Here is a 22,800-nt window from a genome sequence, read left to right as displayed (position 1 = left end):
TTTTATTTTTTCCTTTTTTTAAGTTTTTTCTTTTTAGGTTTTTTCTTTTTTTGGTTTTTTCGCGCCATATTAGTTACGCGCCACTGTAGTTGTGCGCCCGTTGTGGCATTTCGCTTTGAAGGGTTAACTCCAGGTTTTTTACCGATCCAATAAATAAGTTCCCTTGAAAAGTCGTGCAAAGTGCTAAGCAATGCAAAATTAAAAAGGAACAAAAATGACTAGATTACCAAAATAATTACGAAATGAATAAAGTAGTTATTCTATATCTCCGCTTCCTTTCTCTCATATTTCTGAATATTTTGCCCCATAAATTTGTATTTATGTACTTCTTTTTTTTTTAGAGATATTTAAGATTTGTTCGAACCTAAAATTGAAATATGCAGATTGCAAACTATAGAAAACTGTAAAAGGTCGTAAATGTCTCTAAATGGCTAAAATATGTAAGAGTGTGCCTACATTTGACCTTTTTTTGTGAAACTGCAGTGGAATTCTCAACCAATCAATAGACGCTTTTTGAGCTCTACAGATTTTCAGTCACGTTTTCTAGAAAGCATCAAATATAGACGCGCGTTAAGAAAAAAAAATTATTTTATGCGGAACTGCAAAATTCATAGAAAATCATAACAGTGTTAAAATTTTGTAATAATAAAAAAAAAAAAACTGGCTAGAAAGAAAAATTGAATTAGTCAGAATATGTTTTAATGGGAGTATACTATTGTATCTAGTAACCTATTAAGAGTGCATATTTTAATTAGATTCTTTGAATAATGAAAGCTTTAAAAAAACAATTTTTCCACTGATAAAAAAAATATTTCAGAATTTGACGTGACTGTAGTAGAATATATATTAAGTCAAAAGACAGAAAGAAAGGGACACTACGAAAAACTGAATGAAAGATGCCTGAGCAAGAAAAGGAGAGAGAAAAAAATAAATACCATAAAAAGATACGAGAGAATAAAAAGTAACTAAAACGCGCTACCATGGACTCATTATACTGATTGACTAGACTTATTATACTCATGAACTGAAAACGAGTAGAAATTATTCCGTATATGAGGAGGTTCGCCCCCTCGTCAATACCTCGCTCTTTACACTAAGATTCAAATTTTGTTCCAATTATTTAGGAATCTTTAGGAATTTTAAAAATAATGCTGGGAAATCCGGCGCCCCGTTCATGGAAAATTCTCTTCCCCCATAGAAAACTCTTCCATGGAGATCCTCCCTTGTAACCAACTCCCCCCCCATACCAGAAAAATACCCCTGTCTGTATACTTCTCATTAACCAATACTGTATATGAAAAATGGGTAAATTTCATAAGTTGCAGCCCTTCCCCCAGGGATTGTGGGGGATTAAGTCGTTCTCAAGGACATAGTTATTACATTTTTCGACAATGCTGAACAAAGCGGCTCTCTCAAAATTTTGTTCCAATGACCTTTGGGAAAAAATGAGCGTGGGGGGAGGCGGGCTATTTGCCCTCCAATTTTTTGGTCACTTAAAAAAGGCACTAGAACTTTTAATTTCCGTTCGAATGAACCCTCTTTTGACATTCTAGGACCACTGGGTCCTTGCGATCATCGTGGGAAAAAATATAGTAAAAACAACAAATAAACACACAAAAAAATGGCAAAAAATGCAAAATTCTACATCTTTGCAGATAGAAGCTTGTAATTTCTAAAGTAGGGTTCTCTGATACGCTTAATCTACTGTTGTTATTTTCATTTTATGACTTTCAGAGCTTGTTTTCCCCTTTTTTTGAAAATAAGGCAAATTTTCTCTGGTTCTTAACTTTGTTGGGTAAGACTAAACTTGATGAGCCTTATTTATTTGAAATCAGCATAAAAATCTGATTCTTTCGATGAATCCATTGTTATCAAAATTCCGTTTTTTAGAGTGTCGGTTACTATTGAGCCGGGTCACTCCTTACTTACAGTTCGTTACCACGAACTGTTGATTGTTTTGTTTATTACGTGAATTTGTTTATTCAAAATGTTGGTACTTTAATATTGTTTTATACAACCATATGCACCATTTATTTAGGAACAATGCATGTGTAACTTATTTGGATTTCTATTTTCCAGAAACAAAGACATCTACTGGAGCCTTTGTATGTTGTGCTGTCATAGTCTCCGGATTTTGGCTAGGAGTTGACCAGGAAGGATCAACTGGTTAGTCCTTTCACTTTGTGAAATTAAAAAAGGTGTATATGTAAAAATAATGAGGCTCCTTCTCTATGATTGAAATATATATGCACATAGTAGGGCTAATCTGGTATGAGATTCTAAATTTTATGCATAGCCTAGGTTAATACAGGTTGCCTGTCTTTCAATTTATAAATGAAACTTTTTTTTGTACTATTTTCATTGATCTTTTTTATGGTCTATTCTAGTTTTGACTTTTTTCAATTTATAGGCTAAGTGTTTTTGGATTTTAAGCCAAAATATTTGGGCTTTAATAGTTTATGTCATTCACTGCTTTAATTAAAGTTTTAAAACAAAACAAATTAAATTAAAAATTAATCAAATTAAAATAATTAAAATTAAAGTTGTAAAATAAATTAAAAATAAATAAATTGAAAATATATGTGAAAATAATAAGCCTGCGCTGAGCACTCTACATGGTTGAAAGATCTATCCGCATGGTAGAGGTTTTTTCGATGTGAGATTCTAAGAAAAAGGAGTAATCTTTTTTTTTAACAATCTTATGCATAATACTACTGCTTGTCAGGTTAATACTATTTGTCATTCTTTCTATTTATATTAATAGAGAGATTGTTATTAGTAGAAATCGGTATTTTATCGGTATGATTATATTAGTAGAGATCGGTATATTTAAAAACTCGTAGCATAGCTAAATTCAGTTTTTTTGTACAAAATCATACATTTCAACAAAAATCACACACTCTAACTCAGCATTGAAAATTGGCGCAATGAGTTGGCATAACGATTAGTTCTAACTTTTGGGGGTTGAAGATGTTTTGTAACTAAGTTCGACTATTGGGAGGGGCTGGTTTGGTTAGTAGTGATTGGTGGCTCTTATTGGCTAGGGTGGATTTTCCAAATTGCTGAATAAGGTGTTCAAGCCGGACTTTAAGTGGAGATAAATTTTATTTAGTGAGCGCTTGATCATAGGGTATGTCGCAGTTTCTGAGTATATTCCTTGTTAATCTTTTCTGGACGGACTCTATGTCGCGTAATAGGTACGCTGTGCGGATAGCAGATGGACCTCACACCGGGCACGCATACTGGAGCAACGGGCGAACATAATACATGTAGGCATGGAGAAGACTTTCAGTATCACACCCAAAACGCCTCATTTTGGTAAGTGTCTGAAGGCTTGCATTAGCCTTGTGGACGGTTAAATTAATATGGGCACTGAAACTACAGTCACTAGTGAAAGTTACTCTTAATATTTTCATTTCGTTCACAATCGGGAAAGGGACTAGAGGCATATCTATATTCCGCTTCAGAGGGTTGAAACGAATTATCTTCGACTTGGCTACGTTGATGGTAAGATCATGACTAGAGCATTCGGTCTTTAGCTGATCAAATAACTGGTCTGAAAACTGCTTTGTTATAATAGTGTTTTGGACCAGGTAAGCGAGCTCTATGGACAGATCATCTACAAACTTGTAACGGTCGTCGTGATAACTAAGCAGGGAATTAAATTACACCCAGGAAAATTATTCCAGCTAATTCCGTGCCTTGTGGGGCCCCGCAAGAAGCATCTGACCATGATGAATCCGAATCGTTTTCGTGGAGTGCAGAGACTTTGTTTTCGACCAGTTAAGAAGTCAAGTACAAGGCCAAGGGTGCGCCGTTTGGCACCCATTTCCTGGAGATTCATGCCTGCTGTCAGGTGGTGGATTAGGTCAAAGGACTTTCGGAAATCCACTGCGCAAATGTTGACGAAACAGTTACTTTTTTCGAGCCATCGGAGGACACAGTCAAATATCCATACTAGGTAGATTGTAGTACTACACTAGGGGAGCCCACCGTACCAGAATTTATCAATACGCCCATGAATTTGTTTCAGAAGAAACTTGAATATGAAGGCCTCAGTTACTTTCACCAAACAAGGTGTAAGTGAGATCGGGCGGAGATCGTCGCATGCACTAGGAGGGGGGGGTCTTTTTAGGGATAACTCCAATATAGGCCCGTTTCCACTGTGACGGGAAATAGCCGGAAGCAAAACACTCGTTTATGATGATTAACAGTGGTAATGCTATGAAAGCTGCATATTCACGTAGCAATTTGGCAAGTAATTCACCAGGGTATGAAGATGTATTCGGTTTAATCTTCCGTAATTCAGTATAAACGTCGAACTCGCTAACTATTAGGTTGCTCTCAGGCTCACAATTTTCAAGTATGATGGACTTTTCGTTAGCCGTAATAGGTGGATAGGTAGTGCAGATCTTGGTGAAGAATTCGCTCACTTACTTTTCACTTTTTTTGTATTATTTTCATCAGTCTTTTTACAGTTATTCCAGGTTTTTTTGTACGTGCCTGGGTGGGGCTTTAATAGTTTATTTATTCGCTGCTTTAATGAAAGCTTCACTTGTCTGTGTTATCATTTTATTAAAAAAAAAGTTTATTTAACTGAAAGTAAGGATAAACATTAAAACTTAAAATGAACAGAAACTATTCCGTATATGAAAGAGGCTGTCCCATCCTCAACGCCGTGCTCTTTACGCTAAGTTTGAATCTTTCTCACAACTGTACTTTTTAAAACAATAAAAAACTTTAGCGTAAAGAGCGGGGCGTTGAGGAGGGGACAGCCGCTTTCATATGCGGAATAATTTCTGTTCATTTTAAGTTTTAATGTTGCTCCTTAATTTCAGTTAAAAAAACTTGTTTTATTTATTTATTTTCTAAACGTTTATGAATTAATACAGATTTTCATTTTAGCTCACCGTACATAAATAATAATAAAGAAAAATGCATATTAATTTTACTTTTTTCGGCTAAATGGCTTTTTCAAAGTTTTGATCGGACGATTTTGAGAAAAAAGGGGCGGGGAAGGGGGCCTAGTTGCCCTACTTAAAAAGGCCACTAGAACTTTTAATTTTATTTACGAATGTTTTTATTATTAATAAGTATACGTAACGTACAAATTAACTTGTTTAACGAACTTCTATATTCCTATTTATTTATTATGTATGTGAGGGGGTTTACCCCCTAATCGACACTAAAGTTCAAATTTTGTTCTAATTCTCTAAGAGTGACCCTTGAATCACAAAGGCCGTTTAATAAGGATAATAGCTCTTTTGCAATTACTAAAAATACTTTAGCGTAAAGAGCTAGGTATTGAGGAGGGGACGAACCCCCTCATATACGGAATAATTTCTGTTCAATTTAAGTTTCAACGTTGCTCCATACTTTCAGTAAAAAAAAAAAAAAAACTTGTTTTTTTTTTAATTTAATTTCTGAACGTTTATGAATTAATGACCTCTGAATCACAAAGGCCATATAATTAGAATAAATAGCTCTTTCGAAATTAATAAAAATACTTTAGCGTAAAGAGCTAGGTACTGAGGAGGGGACGAATCACCTCGTATACGTATTAATTTCTGTTCACTTTAAGCTTTAATGTTGCTCTATACTTTCGATTAAAAAAAACTTGTTTTTTTTTTATTTAATTTCTGAATGTTTTTGAATTAATGACCCCTGATCACAAAGGCCGTTTAATTAGAATAAATAGCTCTTTTGAAATCACTAAAAATACTTTAGCGTAAAGAGCTAGGTATTAAGGAGAGGACGAACCCCATATAGGTAATAATTTCTGTTCACTTTTATTGTTGCTCCTTACTTTCAGCTGAAAAAACTTGTTTTTTATTTAATTTCTCATTCATTCTTTTTAAATAATGGTGGAAAATCCAGCGCCCCTTTCATGAAAATTCTCTTTCCCCACGATAAATTCCTCTACGGAAAGATCTTCTCACGTAAAACCCTCCACCAACAGAAAAAATCCCCCCCTGAAAACGTCAGTATACTTCCCAATAACCAATAATGTAAACAACGGGCAAAAGTCATAACTTGCAGCCATTCCCCTGGGGACTGTGGGGGATTAAGTCGTCCTCAAAGATATATTTACCAGAATTTCGACTAGGCTGAACAAAATGTCTATCTCAAATTTTGATTCGGTGACTTTGGGAAAAAGTGAGTGTGAGAGGGGGCCTAGCTGCCCTCCAATATTCTTGGTCACTTAAAAACCTCACTAGAACTTTTAATTTTCGTTAAAATAGTCCTCTTGCGTCATTCTAGAACCACTAGATCAATACGATCAACCCTGGGAAAAAAACAACAGCAAAAAAAAAACAAATAAACACGCATTCGTGATTTTTCTTCTGGATAAAAAATACAAAATTCCACATTTTGGCAGAAAGGAGCTTGAAACCTCCAAAGTAGGACTCTCTGATACGCTGAATCTGATGGTGTAATTTTCATTAGATTCTGTGACTTTTAGGGGGTGTTTTCACCTTTTTTTGAAAATAAGACAAATTGTCTCAGGCTTCTAACTTTTGATGGGTACTAAACTTGATGAAACTTATATATCTAAAATCAGCATAAAAATTCCATTCTTTTGATGTATAAATTGGTATCAGAGTCCTGTTTTTTAGAGTTTTAGTTACTATTGAGCCGGGTCGCTCCTTACTGCAGTTCGTTACCACGAACTGTTTGATTTATATATCTGAATGCTAGGTAAAGCAGAAATCTTAAAGCTTAAATTGTTGGAAAACTATAGGTTCTATGAATGTCTTAGCTCTATGACTATCTACCTTAGATCTTCTGCCCTAGGAATGACGCATGGACGGATAATAAATAGACATATCTGTTAACAAATGAACTAATCTCCTTTTTATACAATCCTAATAAGGGTGGATTAATGCCAGATTTGCCTCTCACTCAATTGGACTCTCTGTCTTGGCTTTTTCTACAATTGAACACGGTTTGATGCCAAAAACTATTCAATTTTAATTCAAACTTTTAACTCGACCAAGTCCGTTGATTTTTGAATTAAAATTGAATAGTTGTGGGCATCAAGCTGTGGCTAATTGCAGAAAAAGCCAAAATAGATAGTCCAATTGAGTGAGAGGCAAATCTGGCATTAACCCCCTTATTAGGATTGTATAAAAATGATGTTAGTTCATTTGTTAATACATATTTCTATCTATTACCAGAATCAAGACAGATTGTCCTATTGTCCTATATGTCTATCTACTATCCGTCCATGCGTCATTCCTAGGGTAGAAGAACTAAGGAAGATAGGCATAGAGCTAAGATAGTCGTAGAACCTATATTTTTCCAAGTGTTTGGTTGAATGGCACGGGTAAACGGTGGGAGTAAGTATGACTCTCTTATTGGACCATTACTTGTTTGTTATCTTTTAGCAAGTCACGCCCACCTAGAGTCTCAGGTAGGTTGACCAATAATTTTAAATTGACATAGGACCATTAGATTGCCTGGAATGAGAGGTAAACAAGGCACGCCTACCTATGTTCTTAGGCAGATATTATACCAAGAATTAAGAATTGACACAGGGCCGTTAATTTGCGTGTAATTCTCTGCTTTTTGATTGAATTTTTTTTTCATTTATTGCATTTTCTCTTCTTTGTTTAATACTTATTAAATCTACCTTATTCCTAAATGTGTGATCCTAACATTATCCTCTCACCTCCCCTCCTCGAATTCTTAAGGATTTTTCTCTTTATATTGTACAGTTTCCTTGATAATCGCGTATCTTCGCTGTTTTGATGGCTCTCTCCCTTCTATTCCCAGGACCTATGTTTGTTTATACATGTTGGTCTACCTTACCATACTCACTCAACATTTAGGAGTGAATCCTATCTTAGTCTGTTGGCCGGTGACTTAAAATTCAATTCTGTATAGGTTTTATCAGTTTTCATTTTTTTTTTATCTAAAAATAGTTACTTGATCCAGGCATTTTTTATTCCCCCCCCCTTTTGTTTAAAAAAAATACCTTTTTGGGGATATTTTCATTGAAAAACCTTTGGTTTAATGTTTTCATTGGCAAAAAGTAAAAAACAACATATATGACTCCCCCCCTAGATTACAGTTTTACAGCTTTGCAGCTAGATTACAGCTTTACATTTTCATAAATTTGCTGATAAACAGTTGAAAATTGAAACTTAGAAAATCAGCTATTCAATAAGATTATCCTATAGGTCAAATAGCAACGCATTTTCCTATAAGATAGTATGTGAGTTACCAGCACCTATAGACATGGTTTTGACTTTCAAATAAGATAGTTTAACTTGCATTAAACAAAAATTTAAGACAATATACCAGTGTAAACTGCACACATACTTTGTGAACAGTATTGCCATCTAATTTTGTATCAAACTAGATTCCCTCAGAGAATCACCTACTGGCACTCCAAAAAATTGAAGAAAACCTGACGTTTTCGTAAAATATACTGCATCTTGATAATAGGTTGTATGGCGACTAGTTAATCCCGTTGAGGAGCTAGTATACGCACCACGATATATAAGCATATAATATAATGTACTTGCTACAGGTTAACTACCATTTCACCAGCAATACTTTATTGGCGTTGCTTATCATCCGTTATTGGCAAATTATTGTCAATTATTGGCTTATTTTTGTTTTTTTTTAGTGGTGGCCGGTATTTTTTTCAATGAAGAAATCTACATTTGAGTGATAAAAATTGAATGTCAATAATGTTATAGAAAAATTATAAATTGTTAAAAATGTTACGTCTTAGTAGTCTACGATTATAGTCTTTCTTGGATTTCAGCTTATTATAAATCAAACCGTCTTTATTTAATGTCAAAAAATGTTCATAGAAACCGATAGCGGTGCATTGGCAAATATATTACCTAATTTGAATTCACAATTTCTACATAAACGACGTTGCCAACATTGATGTTCTCAGTGAACTACCTACAGGTAAGTGCGCACCCAAAAACAACCAAAAACTTGCTATAATACACTGATAAGCGGCTTAAAAAGGCCAGTAAGATAGTACCGATGGAACGGTATCCGGCCTGAACATCATCTTAAAACTTGACTACATAATTAAAAGCTGTTTCTACAGAATAAGTTTTTCAAAGAAAAGTAACGAGCCCCATCTAACCAGAAATGAGCAGAAATAAAGTCAAATAATTTTCCCAGCGTAAAACTACCGCAAAATCACCATCAATAAATAAATGAAACACAAAACGAACAGAAATTAAAATGAATAACTGAGTCAAACTCAAAACGAGCTGAAATTAACATGAATAGGGTTGACAACCCCACATGCCGTCTCAAGACCAGAACATAAAAGTCAAAACTCGTTCCGAATAGAGCAAATCTGTTGTTACCAATTCGCAAATTACAACTTTTTAGGACTACTTTAAGCGGGGTAGGGCCCACTAGAAACGCTTGAAAGAGAGGTTTACGTGACGATCCGTCGCCACATGGAATGCCATCCTTATAGAGATCCTGGAAAATGTATCTCTCGAGTCGGTTAAGAGAAGACATAACTAATATTTGAAACTAGAAGCGGGGCAATTACCAGGACTAGTGTCTTATCGTCACTTGGGATGGAGCCGTGAAGCCTGTAGTGAAAAGAAGCAAAAAAAAACAAAAAAACACTAGCTTAAATAAAGTAATTTTATAGCCGCTAATAAAATTTGTAATGCATAATTCTTATCAACTATCTTACTAAATGTTAATAAAAAGAAGTTTAATCTTCTTGCTGTCTGACCACAAAGCATGGTTATATAGAAAAAAATCCTAATAATAAGAGAAAAAAAAAATCAAAAATAAGGGTGACTAAAATCGTATTATGGAGCAGATTTTAGTTGATAGGTCGTATAATATAATCTGCTGCACAATATGTGGCCACGAGCCGTTGTTTGTCCATTCCTAGTCTAGAGTATTCTTTTTTTTCTTTCCACTTGTTTTATTGCTAAACATTTTTATTAAAATAATCTTATCATAAATTTACTGATTCTATAATTAACAGGAACTGGATTATTCAACAGTACCCTTTAATTTTTTTACCTTTTTCCCAACAGAAAAAAAAAACTATTTTGAAAAACTTCATAAGCAGTATCTTAGCCGTTCTGGAAAATTAAGAGAGTATCAGAAATACTCATTTTCTTTTTGCGACAATTTTATCTTATCTGTGAATCATTAAGTCTGGAAGACATGTTACTTGTGCTTGAATCTCAGCAAATATGGTGGAAATTCCCACTCAACTATTTTACTCCATATATTGGTTGAAATGGTATGCTTTTTCCAACACAAGAATTTCGTATTTTGCAAGCCGACTGCCATGAAGTTTGTATGAGTTTAATTTTAGTCGCAAGCGAAAACTTGCAGTATCTGTGATAAGACTTGATAAGACTCTTAACATATTGTGCATTCTAATTGGACATGATTGCACGGATTGCTCATTCCGATTGCATTGAAATTGTATTGAAAAGAAATTTTAGTTTTAGGTGGAGTCAGAATTCTCTTCCTAGAACCGTCGAGTAAAGTTGTATTTTAAGCTGGTGTTTCACAGAAAAGCACCAGGTGAGTCAGACAATTGGAAATCTGGTGTTTTAGATCCACTAATTGACTAAAATTTAAAGGGGTGAATATATAATTCGAAACATCTAGTGGGAGGGAGGGATAATTAGTGATTTATTATTTTGAAATGAAAATATCAAAAAAATGTGTTTTTAATATAAATAATCCCTTAAGAGGTATTTTTCAAAATTTAAGGGGGTGGGGATGTAGTTTTGACTGACTCTGAGGATTTCTTATAACAACTAGTGAAAGAAGACTTATTTAGCAAGAAGGCGTTCAAAAAGGTATTAAAGGTGTGTGTGTGTGTGTAACTGAACCTTCGCTCAACTCGCTCTCCCTCTCTGCATTTCAACCCTCATTTAACTCAGTCTGCATTCAAATCAACCCAGTGCAACTCAAAACCCATAGAATTCAACCCCCCATGCAACTAAATTCTCATTCAATTCTGCACCATGCAATCTAACGGTCATTAAAATCTAACGCTCATGCAACTCAACACTCGTTTAACTCAACTCACTTTAAATCGACACTCGTTTTGGTAACTCAACCTAACTTTACCTAAGGGTTGAGTTCAATGGAATGTGAGTTGAATTGGGGTTGCGCTTAAAGGGAGTGTACTTATATCAGAGTTGAGCTAAATTGGATTGCATTAAATCAGGGTTGAACTGCGCGGGACTTGAGTTGATTGAGCGTTGAGTAGCACTGGGATGATCTGACCGAGCTTCGAATCGCCGGCGGGTTAAGTTAAACGAGGGTTGAGTTAAACAGGGCTTGAGTTGCATGAGGGTTGAGTTAAACAGAAGCCCTGTTAAACGGTGGCTGATTCGCACGGGGCTCAGTTAAATGGGTTGAGTTGCAAGGGGTTCGGTTAAACGAGGGCTTAGCTGCACGGAGACAAAGGTTAAAGGATTAAAAACATTAAGGAAGCAGGTACTTGCTGTATTGTAAACAAATTTTCGAAATATGGTAGTTAGTTGTGAAGTTAGGGATGAGATACCGAAAACTATAAACATGCTGTTTGCTGGAAATACGATGCACCTATTGACTTTAAGTCAAACTTTGATTGAACCTCTTTATGAAACTAATGAAAAGAGTGAATGTAGTAATTATAGAGGTATTATTCTGATTTCGGTAGGCGGTAAAATGCTTAGTATGAGGGTGTTTATGGAAGTAAGAGATGCAGTAGATAAAATTTAAAGAGAAGAACAGTGTGGTCTTGGGGAAGAGAGAGGATGCATTGAACCAAGTTTCACACTGATTATTCAAACCCCTTTAGTCATCATTCTATCGAATATGAACGGGTCAGAGGTAAGCTTCAGTCTTTTTATTTATGCCAATTAATAACGTTAAAGTGTGCTGCGAGAATGCAGTTATTGTGGTAGGAAATGGGGTTTGCTGGTTGTTTATTGCAGAATCGGGGATAAATGGGGTTACTATTCCCCCCTGTTTGTATTTAGTCCCCTCCCCCCTACTTGTGTGGATTTTGTTGTGGGATTAGTTCGGATGAGGACACGAGAGGTTTTGGAAAACTAATTAAATAAGAAAGTGAAACGGTTCTAAACATCGCTGATGGGGATGATGCGGGTATCCAAGGTTAGGTTACTACTTATTGGGAGTTTTGAGGGTACAGGGTGTTAACTCTTGTTACATTAATGAAAATGAAGAAGTGATGCCTGATGAAGATGTAAAAAGTGGAACATCCAATACCTGAGGAGTTTATAATGTTGAAAAAAGGTTTAGAAGAATAAATAAGCGTTGTGTCGTGAAGCTGTGAGATTCTAACCAGTTTTTCTTAATGAATAATTCCAATTTGATTTAGTCTAGTTCTCGTGTCACGTGTTTTATTTAAGACTTTAGTCTTCACTTTTCACCTTGTGGTGAAATTGTGAACTGATGGCCTGCTTGGCAATACAAGACTCAAAGTTTGATTCAAGATGCCCTAAGGTTGGGACGACAGGCTTGCTAATAGGCCCTGTGACTGAAATTTTGATTCTGAGATCAAAATTTGAATGGCTGAGAACCATTAAATCACTGGGCCATCAAATGTCCTTTTATCTTTACTTTCATAGTCGAAATCTTTTTAGAAAAAATGTTTTAGAAAAAAAGACATCTTTTAGAAAAACTCCCTACTGGAGCTAGCTTCCCTTTTGTTGACTTTATTCGTCAAGACAGACATAGATAATCAGGAATATAACAAATGAGTTGTTATAATGTGTTAGTGATAAAAACATGCCCTATGGTAGTGAAAGCCACAGTAATGACATTTTTTGAATAAAAATGTGTTAGATGTTTTCAAGAAGAGTTGGTTGGCAAGAATTTTTGGCACTGATCCAAACGATTGCTTATGAGAAAAGAAGTATAAAAAAAAATAAATCTTGTCCTACACCACGTTCTAGGGCTATAATGAAAGTTGAATATTACGTAAAGTCGCATGGTTAAGTTGCATTTTACTTGTAAAAGATGTTTTTTACTTACTGAAATTTTGTTACTGGGGGTCTAGATGGGCCAAAAAAAGATAAAAAAAAAAAAAAATCCTTGAACAGGATAAAAAGAGGTCAAAAGAAGAAATTTAAAGGAAATAAGAATATCTTGGGAGGAAGGGAATAGTGTAACGATAAATAATAGTTCGAATAGGGATAAACCCTTTTATTAGGCAGTAGTGAATATTCCGATCACATTTACAGTGATCGTCATCAGCAGAAATGTTTTTCACTCATTGTTTGATTTTTGTTGCACTGTGTAATAAAAGGGTCTTCGAAATTACCTAAATAGTGTCACTCTGAATATATCTGGGTGTAGGAAGAGTTTGGGCAGTTGTTTTTGCCTTGGTTTACTTGCTCCTGCAAAGAACTGTTATTAAGTGGAGCAATAACGAAAGCAAAAATGTCAGTTGCTGCTGCAGAGAGTTGTTATTAGGTGGAGCAATAACGAAAGCAAAAATGTTAGTTGCTGCTGCAAAGAGTTGTTATTAGGTGGAGCAATAACGAAAGCAAAAATGTTAGTTGCTGCTGCAAAGAGTTGTTATTAGGTAGAGCAATAACGAAAGCAAAAATGTTAGTTGCTGCTGCAAAGAGTTGTTATTAGGTGGAGCAATAACGAAAGCAAAAATGTTAGTTGCTGCTGCAAAGAGTTGTTAGTAGGTGGAGCAATAATGAAAGCTAAAATGTTAGTTGCTGCTGCAGAGAGTTGTTATTAGGTGGAGCAATAACGAAAGCAAAAATGTTAGTTGCTGCTGCAAAGAGTTGTTATTAGGTGGAGCAATAACGAAAGCAAAAATGTTAGTTGCTGCTGCAAAAAGTTGTTAGTAGGTGGAGCAATAACGAAAGCAAAAATGTTAGTTGCTGCTGCAAAGAGTTGTTATTAGGTGGAGCAATAACGAAAACAAAAATGTTAGTTGCTGCTGCAAAGAGTTGTTAGTAGGTGGAGCAATAATGAAAGCTAAAATGTTAGTTGCTGCTGCAGAGAGTTGTTATTAGGTGGAGCAATAACGAAAGCAAAAATGTTAGTTGCTGCTGCAAAGAGTTGTTATTAGGTGGAGCAATAACGAAAGCAAAAATGTTAGTTGCTGCTGCAAAAAGTTGTTAGTAGGTGGAGCAATAACGAAAGCAAAAATGTTAGTTGCTGCTACAAAGAGTTGTTATTAGGTGGAGCAATAACGAAAGCGAAAATGTTAGTTGCTGCTGCAAAGAGTTGTTATTAGGTGGAGCAATAACGAAAGCAAACATGTTTTTTGCTGCCGCAAAGAGTTGTTATTAGGTGGAGCAATAACGAAAGCAAAAATGTTAGTTGCTGCTGCAGAGAGTTGTTATTAGGTGGAGCAATAACGAAAGCAAAAATGTTAGTTGCTGCTGCAGAGAGTTGTTATTAGGTGGAGCACTAACGAAAGCAAAAATTTTAGTTGCTGCTGCAGAGAGTTGTTATTAGGTGGAGCAATAACGAAAGCAAAAATGTTAGTTGCTGCTGCAAAGAGTTGTTATTAGGTGGAGCAATAAAGAAAGGGAAAATGTTAGTTGCTGCTGCAAAGAGTTGTTATTAGGTGGAGCAATAACGAAAGCAAAAATGTTAGTTGCTGCTGCAGAGAGTTGTTATTAGGTGGAGCAATAACGAAAGCAAAAATGTTAGTTGCTGCTGCAAAGAGTTGTTATTAGGTGGAGCAATAACGAAAGCAAAAATGTTAGTTGCTACTGCAAAGAGCTGTTATTAGGTGGAGCAATAACGAAAGCAAAAATGTTAGTTGCTGCTGCAGAGAGTTGTTATTAGGTGGAGCAATAACGAAAGCAAAAATGTTAGTTGCTGCTGCAAAGAGTTGTTATTAGGTGGAGCAATAACGAAAGCAAAAATGTTAGTTGCTGCTGTAAAGAGTTGTTATTAGGTGGAGCAATAACGAAAGCAAAAATGTTAGTTGCTGCTGTAGAGAGTTGTTATTAGGTGGAGCAATAACGAAAGCAAAAATGTTAGTTGCTGCTGCAGAGAGTTGTTATTAGGTCGAGCAACAACGAAAGCAAAAATGTTAGTTGCTGCTGCAGAGAGTTGTTATGAGGTGGAGCAATAGCGAAAGCAAAAATGTTAGTTGCTGCTGTAAAGAGTTGTTATTAGGTGGAGCAATAACGAAAGCAAAAATGTTAGTTGCTGCTGCAGAGAGTTGTTATTAGGTGGAGCAATAACGAAAGCAAAAATGTTAGTTGCTGCTGCAGAGAGTTGTTATGAGGTGGAGCAATAACGAAAGCAAAAATGTTAGTTGCTGCTGCAGAGAGTTGTTATTAGGTGGAGCGATAACGAAAGCAAAAAATGTCAGTTGCTGCTGCAAAGAGTTGTTATTAGGTGGAGCAATAGCGAAAGCAAAAATGTTAGTTGCTGCTGCAGAGAGTTGTTATTAGGTGGAGCAATAACGAAAGCAAAAATGTTAGTTGCTGCTGCAGAGAGTTGTTATTAGGTGGAGCAATAACGAAAGCAAAAATGTTAGTTGCTCTGAAACAGCTTGTTTTTATAAGCCCTTTGTGTTCTGGGCCTTAGATTTTTTATATCGATTTTTTTTTTCAGGCTCCCTTTCGGTGTTTGGTACATTTTTTGGAGTGATGGCATCTCTTTTTGTCTCCCTCAATGCCATTTATACTAAAAAGGTCATGCCACATGTAAATGATAACATATGGCTTTTAACATTTTACAATAATGTAAACGCTTCCCTCTTATTTCTTCCTTTAATGGCCATTGCTGGTGAAATTGGAGCTATTAGAGATTTTGACGGCTTTTCTGATGGTGTTTATTGGACAAAAATGATTTTAGGAGGTGTCTTTGGCTTTGCGATTGGATACGTGACTGGTTTGCAGATCAAGGTAGGCTTTTTCTTCGTTAAAAAGAGAAGTTCTTGGATCGAACTTTAAGAGCAAGATATAAATTATAAAAAGATAGCTAGTAAGCGATCTCTGCTTATTTTCTAATTTTTATTCTTCTTCTTCTTTTTTGGCCCTTAAGGATAAATCAATGCTCAAAGGTTTCCCTAGCTAGCCTGTCAAATAATTAATACGGCCCTTGCGTTTCATATCCTAGGTTTCTTTTAATGTGTATTTTAAGCATGAAAGAGATAAAAAAATTTCATTTTGTGCTAGCATTGCTACTGACCTAGAATTTCAACCGTTATTTAGGTCAAGCTTCACAACCTAAGGGGATTGTTGTTCTTGAATTGAACCATCTTTTTCTTCTTTAAGAAGTTCTTAAATTGAACTTTAAGAGTAAGGTATAAATTAGAAAAAATAGAAATTCTGGTCATTAAGGTGATATGAACTAAGGAAAATGATAATATGTAGATTAACAGAGTACCTCTAGATTAGCGTCAGTAAACTGAAACAATAAAAAGCTTATAATTGGGAATCTACAACTTAGCACATGACATCTTCCATCTTATTCCTGCTACTTAGAAACATGTACTTACGTGGGAATTTATTTAGGTGTAGATGGGGGGTGGAGGATGAAATTTGAAGAAAATGAAAACCTATTGACTTACGTGAAATTATAGTGGATTTTTAGATAAATAATAAAATATTCAGGTTTTGAAGAAGAGCTGGGTACAAAAGACACTTTCTCCATTCTGTAAACGTGTCTAACGTTTAGACGAGGTATGGTAAATAAAATGTTGCTATGTATTGTTTTTATATTTATGGTCTTTAGTGGGGTTAAAGTGATCTTGAGAAGGAGTAAATGTTGTTTATGAAAAAATTGTGCTTCAAATTGGAGTCAAGGGGAGGTAAATGAAACATTTCCTTTTAAATAAAGTATTTGGACAAGGGAATCCAGGATTTATTTGGAAAGTGGGCTCATTTTTCTACGCTCTTAGAACTTGGATATAAAACGAGTTTAACATGTCTATAACATATAATGGTTTTTTGAACTTTGTTTTTTTAGAACCAAATACCCACAAACAAAGTGGCATTTAGGACACTTTTTTTCTTCGTTGTTCTAAAAAAAGCTATTTTATGTATTTTGTATAATTAGTTTCTAATATTTTACTTATTTGATGTACTTCTTGGGCTATTCAATAACAGGATGTTTTATGCCCTCCGAGGGAACAATAGCTATTCTACAACTGATCGAACTAATTTTTATTAATGATTTTAGCAATCCAGATATTTTTCTGATTTAATCCGGAATAAAATGAAAATAGATTTCTTGCTTAAATATCCTAGGACAGTTTGTACTCCAAAATACTTATCTTAGATTCACTAATTGCCGTACCTACCCATTACCGTGCATAACTAATGCATCTACTAGCCTTCTAATTATGATAGTATTTGTGCCGACTCTAGTGGTGTTTAATTTTGGCAGAAGATCAAAAGATATCGTTTTATTCCCGGATAGCTTTTGTTTTGTAGTGATTCTTGATTAGATTCGAGTGGTAACGTTCAGCTATTGTGATTGAGCACGTTCTATATCCTGTGGTTTCTTGTGATTTGAAACTGTCAACACTTTTTCTCAAGTAGTTATTGGCTTCTTAAATTATATTATTCATACAGCTTTATATGTAAAATTTATATATATATATATATATATATATATATATATATATATATATATATATATATATATATATATATATATATATATATATATATATATATGTATATATATATATATATATATATATATGCTCCCACCGTCTTTACTAATAAGATCAAAAGATGTTAAGTGAATGCTGTCCAAGTTAAAGTACAAACCAAGTTAAGTGAAGCTACCTACCTGGTCAATCTTTTCGTTACCCTGCGTCACCTTTCCATCTTCACTCATTCCTAGCCATAGTGATTTAGTCTTCTTAACATTAATTTTCAAACTTATTCTAGTACCCTGAACTTGCAAAACCTCTAAAATTTCATTCATTTTGCTAACACTTTCATTTAGGATGCTTAAATCATCAATATAACCTAAGTCCATGAGAGTTTTTCCTCCCCATTTGGTTCCATGGTTTCCCATTGCCTTTTCTGAGTTCCTTAAGACAATGTCCATCAAACTGATCCATTTCAAGGGACATAGAGCACAATCCTGCTTAACTCCTGATTTAATACAAAACCAGCTGCTAACCTCATTTCCTACCTTAACCGCAGCAGCGTTATTCTCATACATAGCACCAATCACTTTAATGTATTTGTCTGGCATACAATACAAGGATAAGACCTTTGCTAAAACTCTTAAATCAACAGGATTGAAGGCTTGCTCATAATCTATAAAACTGAGGACTAAAGGTGTTTGACAGCTAAGGCACATTTCAGTTATTAACGTAAGAGTGAACATTTGGTCGACACATCCTCTACTTTTTCTAAGACCACACTGTTCTTCTCTTAAAACTTTGTCTACAGCATTCCTCAGTCTAGAAAGTATCATATTACTCAGTAATTTGCTACCTACAGAGACCAGACTAATGCCTCGATAATTATGACACTCACTCTTATCACCTTTTTTATATAGTGGTTTAATTAGAGTTTTCCTAAAATTGCTACCGCTAAAACCTTAAAAAGCTTAATTACAGTTAAAGCTTAAACCCTGTAAAATTCTTAAGACATCAGATCTTACCTTGGAGCTAGAAGGTCTTACCTTCGAAACTTTGAGTGAAATGAGGAGCAAATTTTGAGCTTCTAGTGAGCACTAGTTTCAGCTTTCATAGGCCAATTTGAATGGGTGTTGAGTCAAACAGGAGTTGAATAGAACACATTTTTAGTTAAATGGGGATTGAGTTGCATGGGCGTTGAGTTAAATAGGGTTGAGTACAATGAGCGCTGAGTTGCATGGGGGTAGAAGAATTCGGTTGGGATTGAGTTAACGGGATTGAATTATATGTGGCTTTAGTTTAACGTGGGTTAAGTTGAACGAGGGTTGAATAAAATACATTAAGCTGTACAGGTTGAGTTACACAGGGGCTGAGTTACAATCGTGCCAACAAAATCGATTTTTGTGGATAAATAAACATTTTATCAGAAAAACAAAACTTAACGTTTTTATTGGAACAAACCTCCTACCATTTTGTACTCTGTGAAAACTATACATAAAGTTGATATCTATGAGTAAAACGAATAATCGAATTTTTTTCTTATTACGTGATAAATTTTTGTAGTCTATTTTAGTAGTTGTTTTATCTCACTTCTTACTAAAATCCTGTTGGACAGTTAAGGTCTTTTCGGTAGCAAATACATGAGTGCCTCGCAAACTTCTTTGTTCGCCAAACGTATGCTACCTAAATCGAAATAAGGAAGTGCCTTCTCGTGTCACTTATCAAAAAATAGTAAAATTTTTCGAGTATTGTACGTTATCCTAAAGTCCATTAAATACTATTCTCCCTAGTAGCATAATATTTATAGATGCGAATATATAACTAGATCTACGTCGCATGGGCGAAGTGAGGTGTTGCGGCAACCTTTGTTCGGCTTCGCCGAGTAAAGTGTTGTGAGAGCAAAATTTTGGTTTTGTTTCCTTGCTTCGATTAAACGCTGAAGCTGTTAATCTGTAAGGATCTTAAATAAACACTATATACACCAACTCGCAAAAGTTGCAAACCCTCATTGCAAATAGCAAAAGTTGCAAACCCCTCATTTCTGAATATGATTGTAGCCTAATAGCCGATTATTACTTACAAGTCCCCTATATGTCTTACCACTGGAACCAAATTGGTCTTACCATCAAATGCATCGTAAACAAATAATAGGCACACCAACTAGCAAAAGTTGCGAACTTTTTCTCTCATTGCCGAAGATGATTATGAGCTAACGTTTGACTGTTACTTAAAACTCCCCTATATGTATCATAATTCGTATCGGCCGTGTGTACCTTACTACTCAAGGTGTCAACCCCTTTCAACTTCCAAACTTGTATATCTCATGAAGGAATTTTTGTACCAAAAAATGGATGGCATATACTTTGATCAGCTCATCAAGAGCTATTGACTGCCGTCGAAAAAATCTATCTGTTTTAATTCAAAAGTTGACTTTTTTTGCCGTAGGCCAAGTTTCTAACGTCATCACTTAGAAAGGATCAAAGGATAAACTCTAGTTTCTTTAGTAATGAAAGAAAATTTAAAGTTTAAGAGGCATATCTGATACCATTTCTGTATCGGCCTATTTTTGGCTTCAGTGTGAGCCTTCTCTACTGAAGTTGTCAACCCCTTTCAACTTTCAAACTGATATAGCTCATGAAGGAATTTTTCTCCCAAAAAATAGATGATATATACTTCGATCAGCTCATCAAGAGCTGTCGACTGCCGTCGAAAAAAAATCTATCTGTCTTAGTTCAAAAGTTGACTTTTTTCCATAGGCCAAGTTTCTAACGTCATCCCTTAGAAAGGAGCAAAGGATAAACTGTAGTTTGTTTAGCAATGACAGAACTTTTAAAGTTTAAGAGGCACATCTGATACCATTTCTGCATTGGCTTATTTTTGGTTTCAGCGTGTACCTTACTACTGAAGTTGTCAACCCCTTTAAAGTTTCAAACTGATATGTCCCATGAAGGAATTTTTCTGCCAAAAAATGGATGATATATACTTTGATCAGCTCATCAAGAGCTATCGACTGCCGCCAAAAAATCTATCTGTCTTAGTTCAAAAGTTGACTTTTTTGCCGTAGGCCAAGTTTCTAACTTCATCACTTAGAAAGGAGCAAAGAACAAACTCTAATTTCTCTAGCAATGGCAGGACTTTTAAAGTTTAAGGGGCACATCTGATACCATTTCTCTACCGCAATCCCAAGTGTGAGAAACCGAATGATAAACTCACCTGAAATCACGAACAGAAATGGGTGGAAACAATAGATTTTTGGCCCTAGGCAAGAATTCTACAAAAGCTTTCCAAAATGCAATGTCCTATTCATCAATCCAGCCTAAGGTCCACACTTTCCGTAAAAACCGCAGAGGTTAGACCCTTACCACTCTCTAGGAATAAGCTGAAATCGGGGTGCTAGAAAAAAAAAACACGACAAAACCAAAGTGTTGCTCTCGCAACACAATGAGTCGGAGGTAATAGGCTTGAGATTGTCTGTGCACAACTTCGATTATTGTTGATAGAAGAGCATCGCCAAGTGCTGAAAATCATGTTGTGACCAAGATGGTCCCAGGATTGCACAAAGTCTCCATCTAACTGGAGGTCCCAGGGACTTCTTGCTGTCTGGTTCTAAGCTGGCTTAAGCGTTTGGGTGTAGACTTGAGAAAATATGTTGGTCCCCGTCCTTCACTGGTAGCTGGGAAAATTGTTTTTTCCAAAGGCCAAAACAATTTCAATGATTTCAAGAATATGCAAATTGGAACTTAGAATGTTACGACGTTAAACAGTAACTTATTGTATCGACATTTTGACTGAGGAATTCAGACGATTCGAATTGGACTTATTAGGAGTTTCAGAAACTCATATCCCAGGGGTAGGAAGCATGAAATTAGGTGATATAGAATTTATTTACTCAGACAGGAAGGATGGGGTACATAGACAGGGGGTAGGGCTTATGATGAATAAGGAAGCTGTTAACTCTTGATTAGGCGGGGAAGGCATTAACAGATGGGGTAGGGCTTATGATGAATAAGGAAGCTGTAAACTCTTGATTAGGTGGGGAAGGCATTAATAATAGTGTACTAATCTCTCATTTTACGACTAAAAAGTTCAGGGTATCAGTTATAATAGTATATGCCCATGTAGAACAGAGTGATGCAGATACTAGTGACTCAGATCAATGTTACTTACAGTTACAGGAGCAAATAGACGGGGGTCCCAGGTAGAAATATTGTGTTTTTATTTGGAGATTTTAACGCCCATGTCGGTAGAAATAGGGATATATGTGGTATCCTAGCCTAGGTAAATTTGGTGTAGGAAAGGAAAACAGTAATTGCTACGGAATGCTGCTATTTTGTAGGTATAACAATCTAGTTATAGCCAAAACAGTTTTGGTCATAAAATGGCCCATGGGTTAATATGGTATTCACGTGATGGTAAGACAGCAAACTTTATTGATTATATTATTGTAAACCGAAGACTGACAGGATCAATACAAGATACTAGGGTGTATAAGAGTGGTGTTATTATTCATAGGCAGTGCAATAGTGCGGCTGAAGTAAAGAGCGATATGGGCACAATTTTTAGACCAGGGTACTTCGTATCGAATGAGTTGTCGTACAAACTTCGAAAAGGGCTCATTCGATTGTAAATTGAAAGGGATAGTGCCCTTTTTAATAGTCAAGACTTATTGGAGGGCAAGTAGCACCCCTCTAACGCCCATCATTTCTCCACACACATCCAATCAAAATTTTGAGATAGCCATTTTGTTCAATGTTGTGGAAAGGTTCAGAAATTGTGTCTTTGAGCTTGACAACCCCCCAGCCCTCAGGACAAGGGCTGTACGTTATGCCCTGGGGGCACATAAGGCTTATATAGAAAGGCGTCTTTGTATTGGTAATCAGAAGTTCTAGTACCTTTTTTAAGATTCAGTGATCGGAGGGTGTATATCCCCCTCACACCTCTTATTGAATGAATGATCTTTATTACCCATCTATGAACAAAAAAGGAAAACGATGGAGCACAATAGAAAGGAAAACAAAACAAACATTTCATAAAGATATACACAAATTACTAATAATACCAAATCTAAAATAGTGCGCCCCTTCACGGGTGAGAAGAGGACTGGTTACTCAGTTTCTGAAACTGTTCATCCCCGGCCTGAACCAGTTCCACCACACAAAAACGGTTAACAAAATAGCACTTTCGCAGCACTCGCTTATCAGATTCAGTAAAAATGTCCCAAAATG

The 22,800-nt window shown here is 35.6% G+C and overlaps 1 protein-coding gene across 1 annotated transcript in view; it reads left to right on the top strand.

Moving 5' to 3' along the window:
- Positions 1-22,800, top strand: part of LOC136032898 (GDP-fucose transporter 1-like) — a 110,349-nt gene that overhangs the window by 37,760 nt on the left and 49,789 nt on the right. Inside the window, exons 5-6 of the mRNA XM_065713332.1 lie at positions 2,080-2,166; positions 15,583-15,875. Of these exons, the coding sequence (XP_065569404.1) occupies positions 2,080-2,166; positions 15,583-15,875 (380 nt within the window). The remainder of the gene's footprint in view (positions 1-2,079; positions 2,167-15,582; positions 15,876-22,800) is intronic.

This window comes from Artemia franciscana, chromosome 11, assembly GCF_032884065.1.
Source record: "Artemia franciscana chromosome 11, ASM3288406v1, whole genome shotgun sequence".
NCBI lineage: Eukaryota > Metazoa > Arthropoda > Branchiopoda > Anostraca > Artemiidae > Artemia > Artemia franciscana.
The sequence above is the reverse complement of the archived record's forward strand: the minus strand, read 5'-3'. Positions and strand labels throughout refer to the sequence as shown.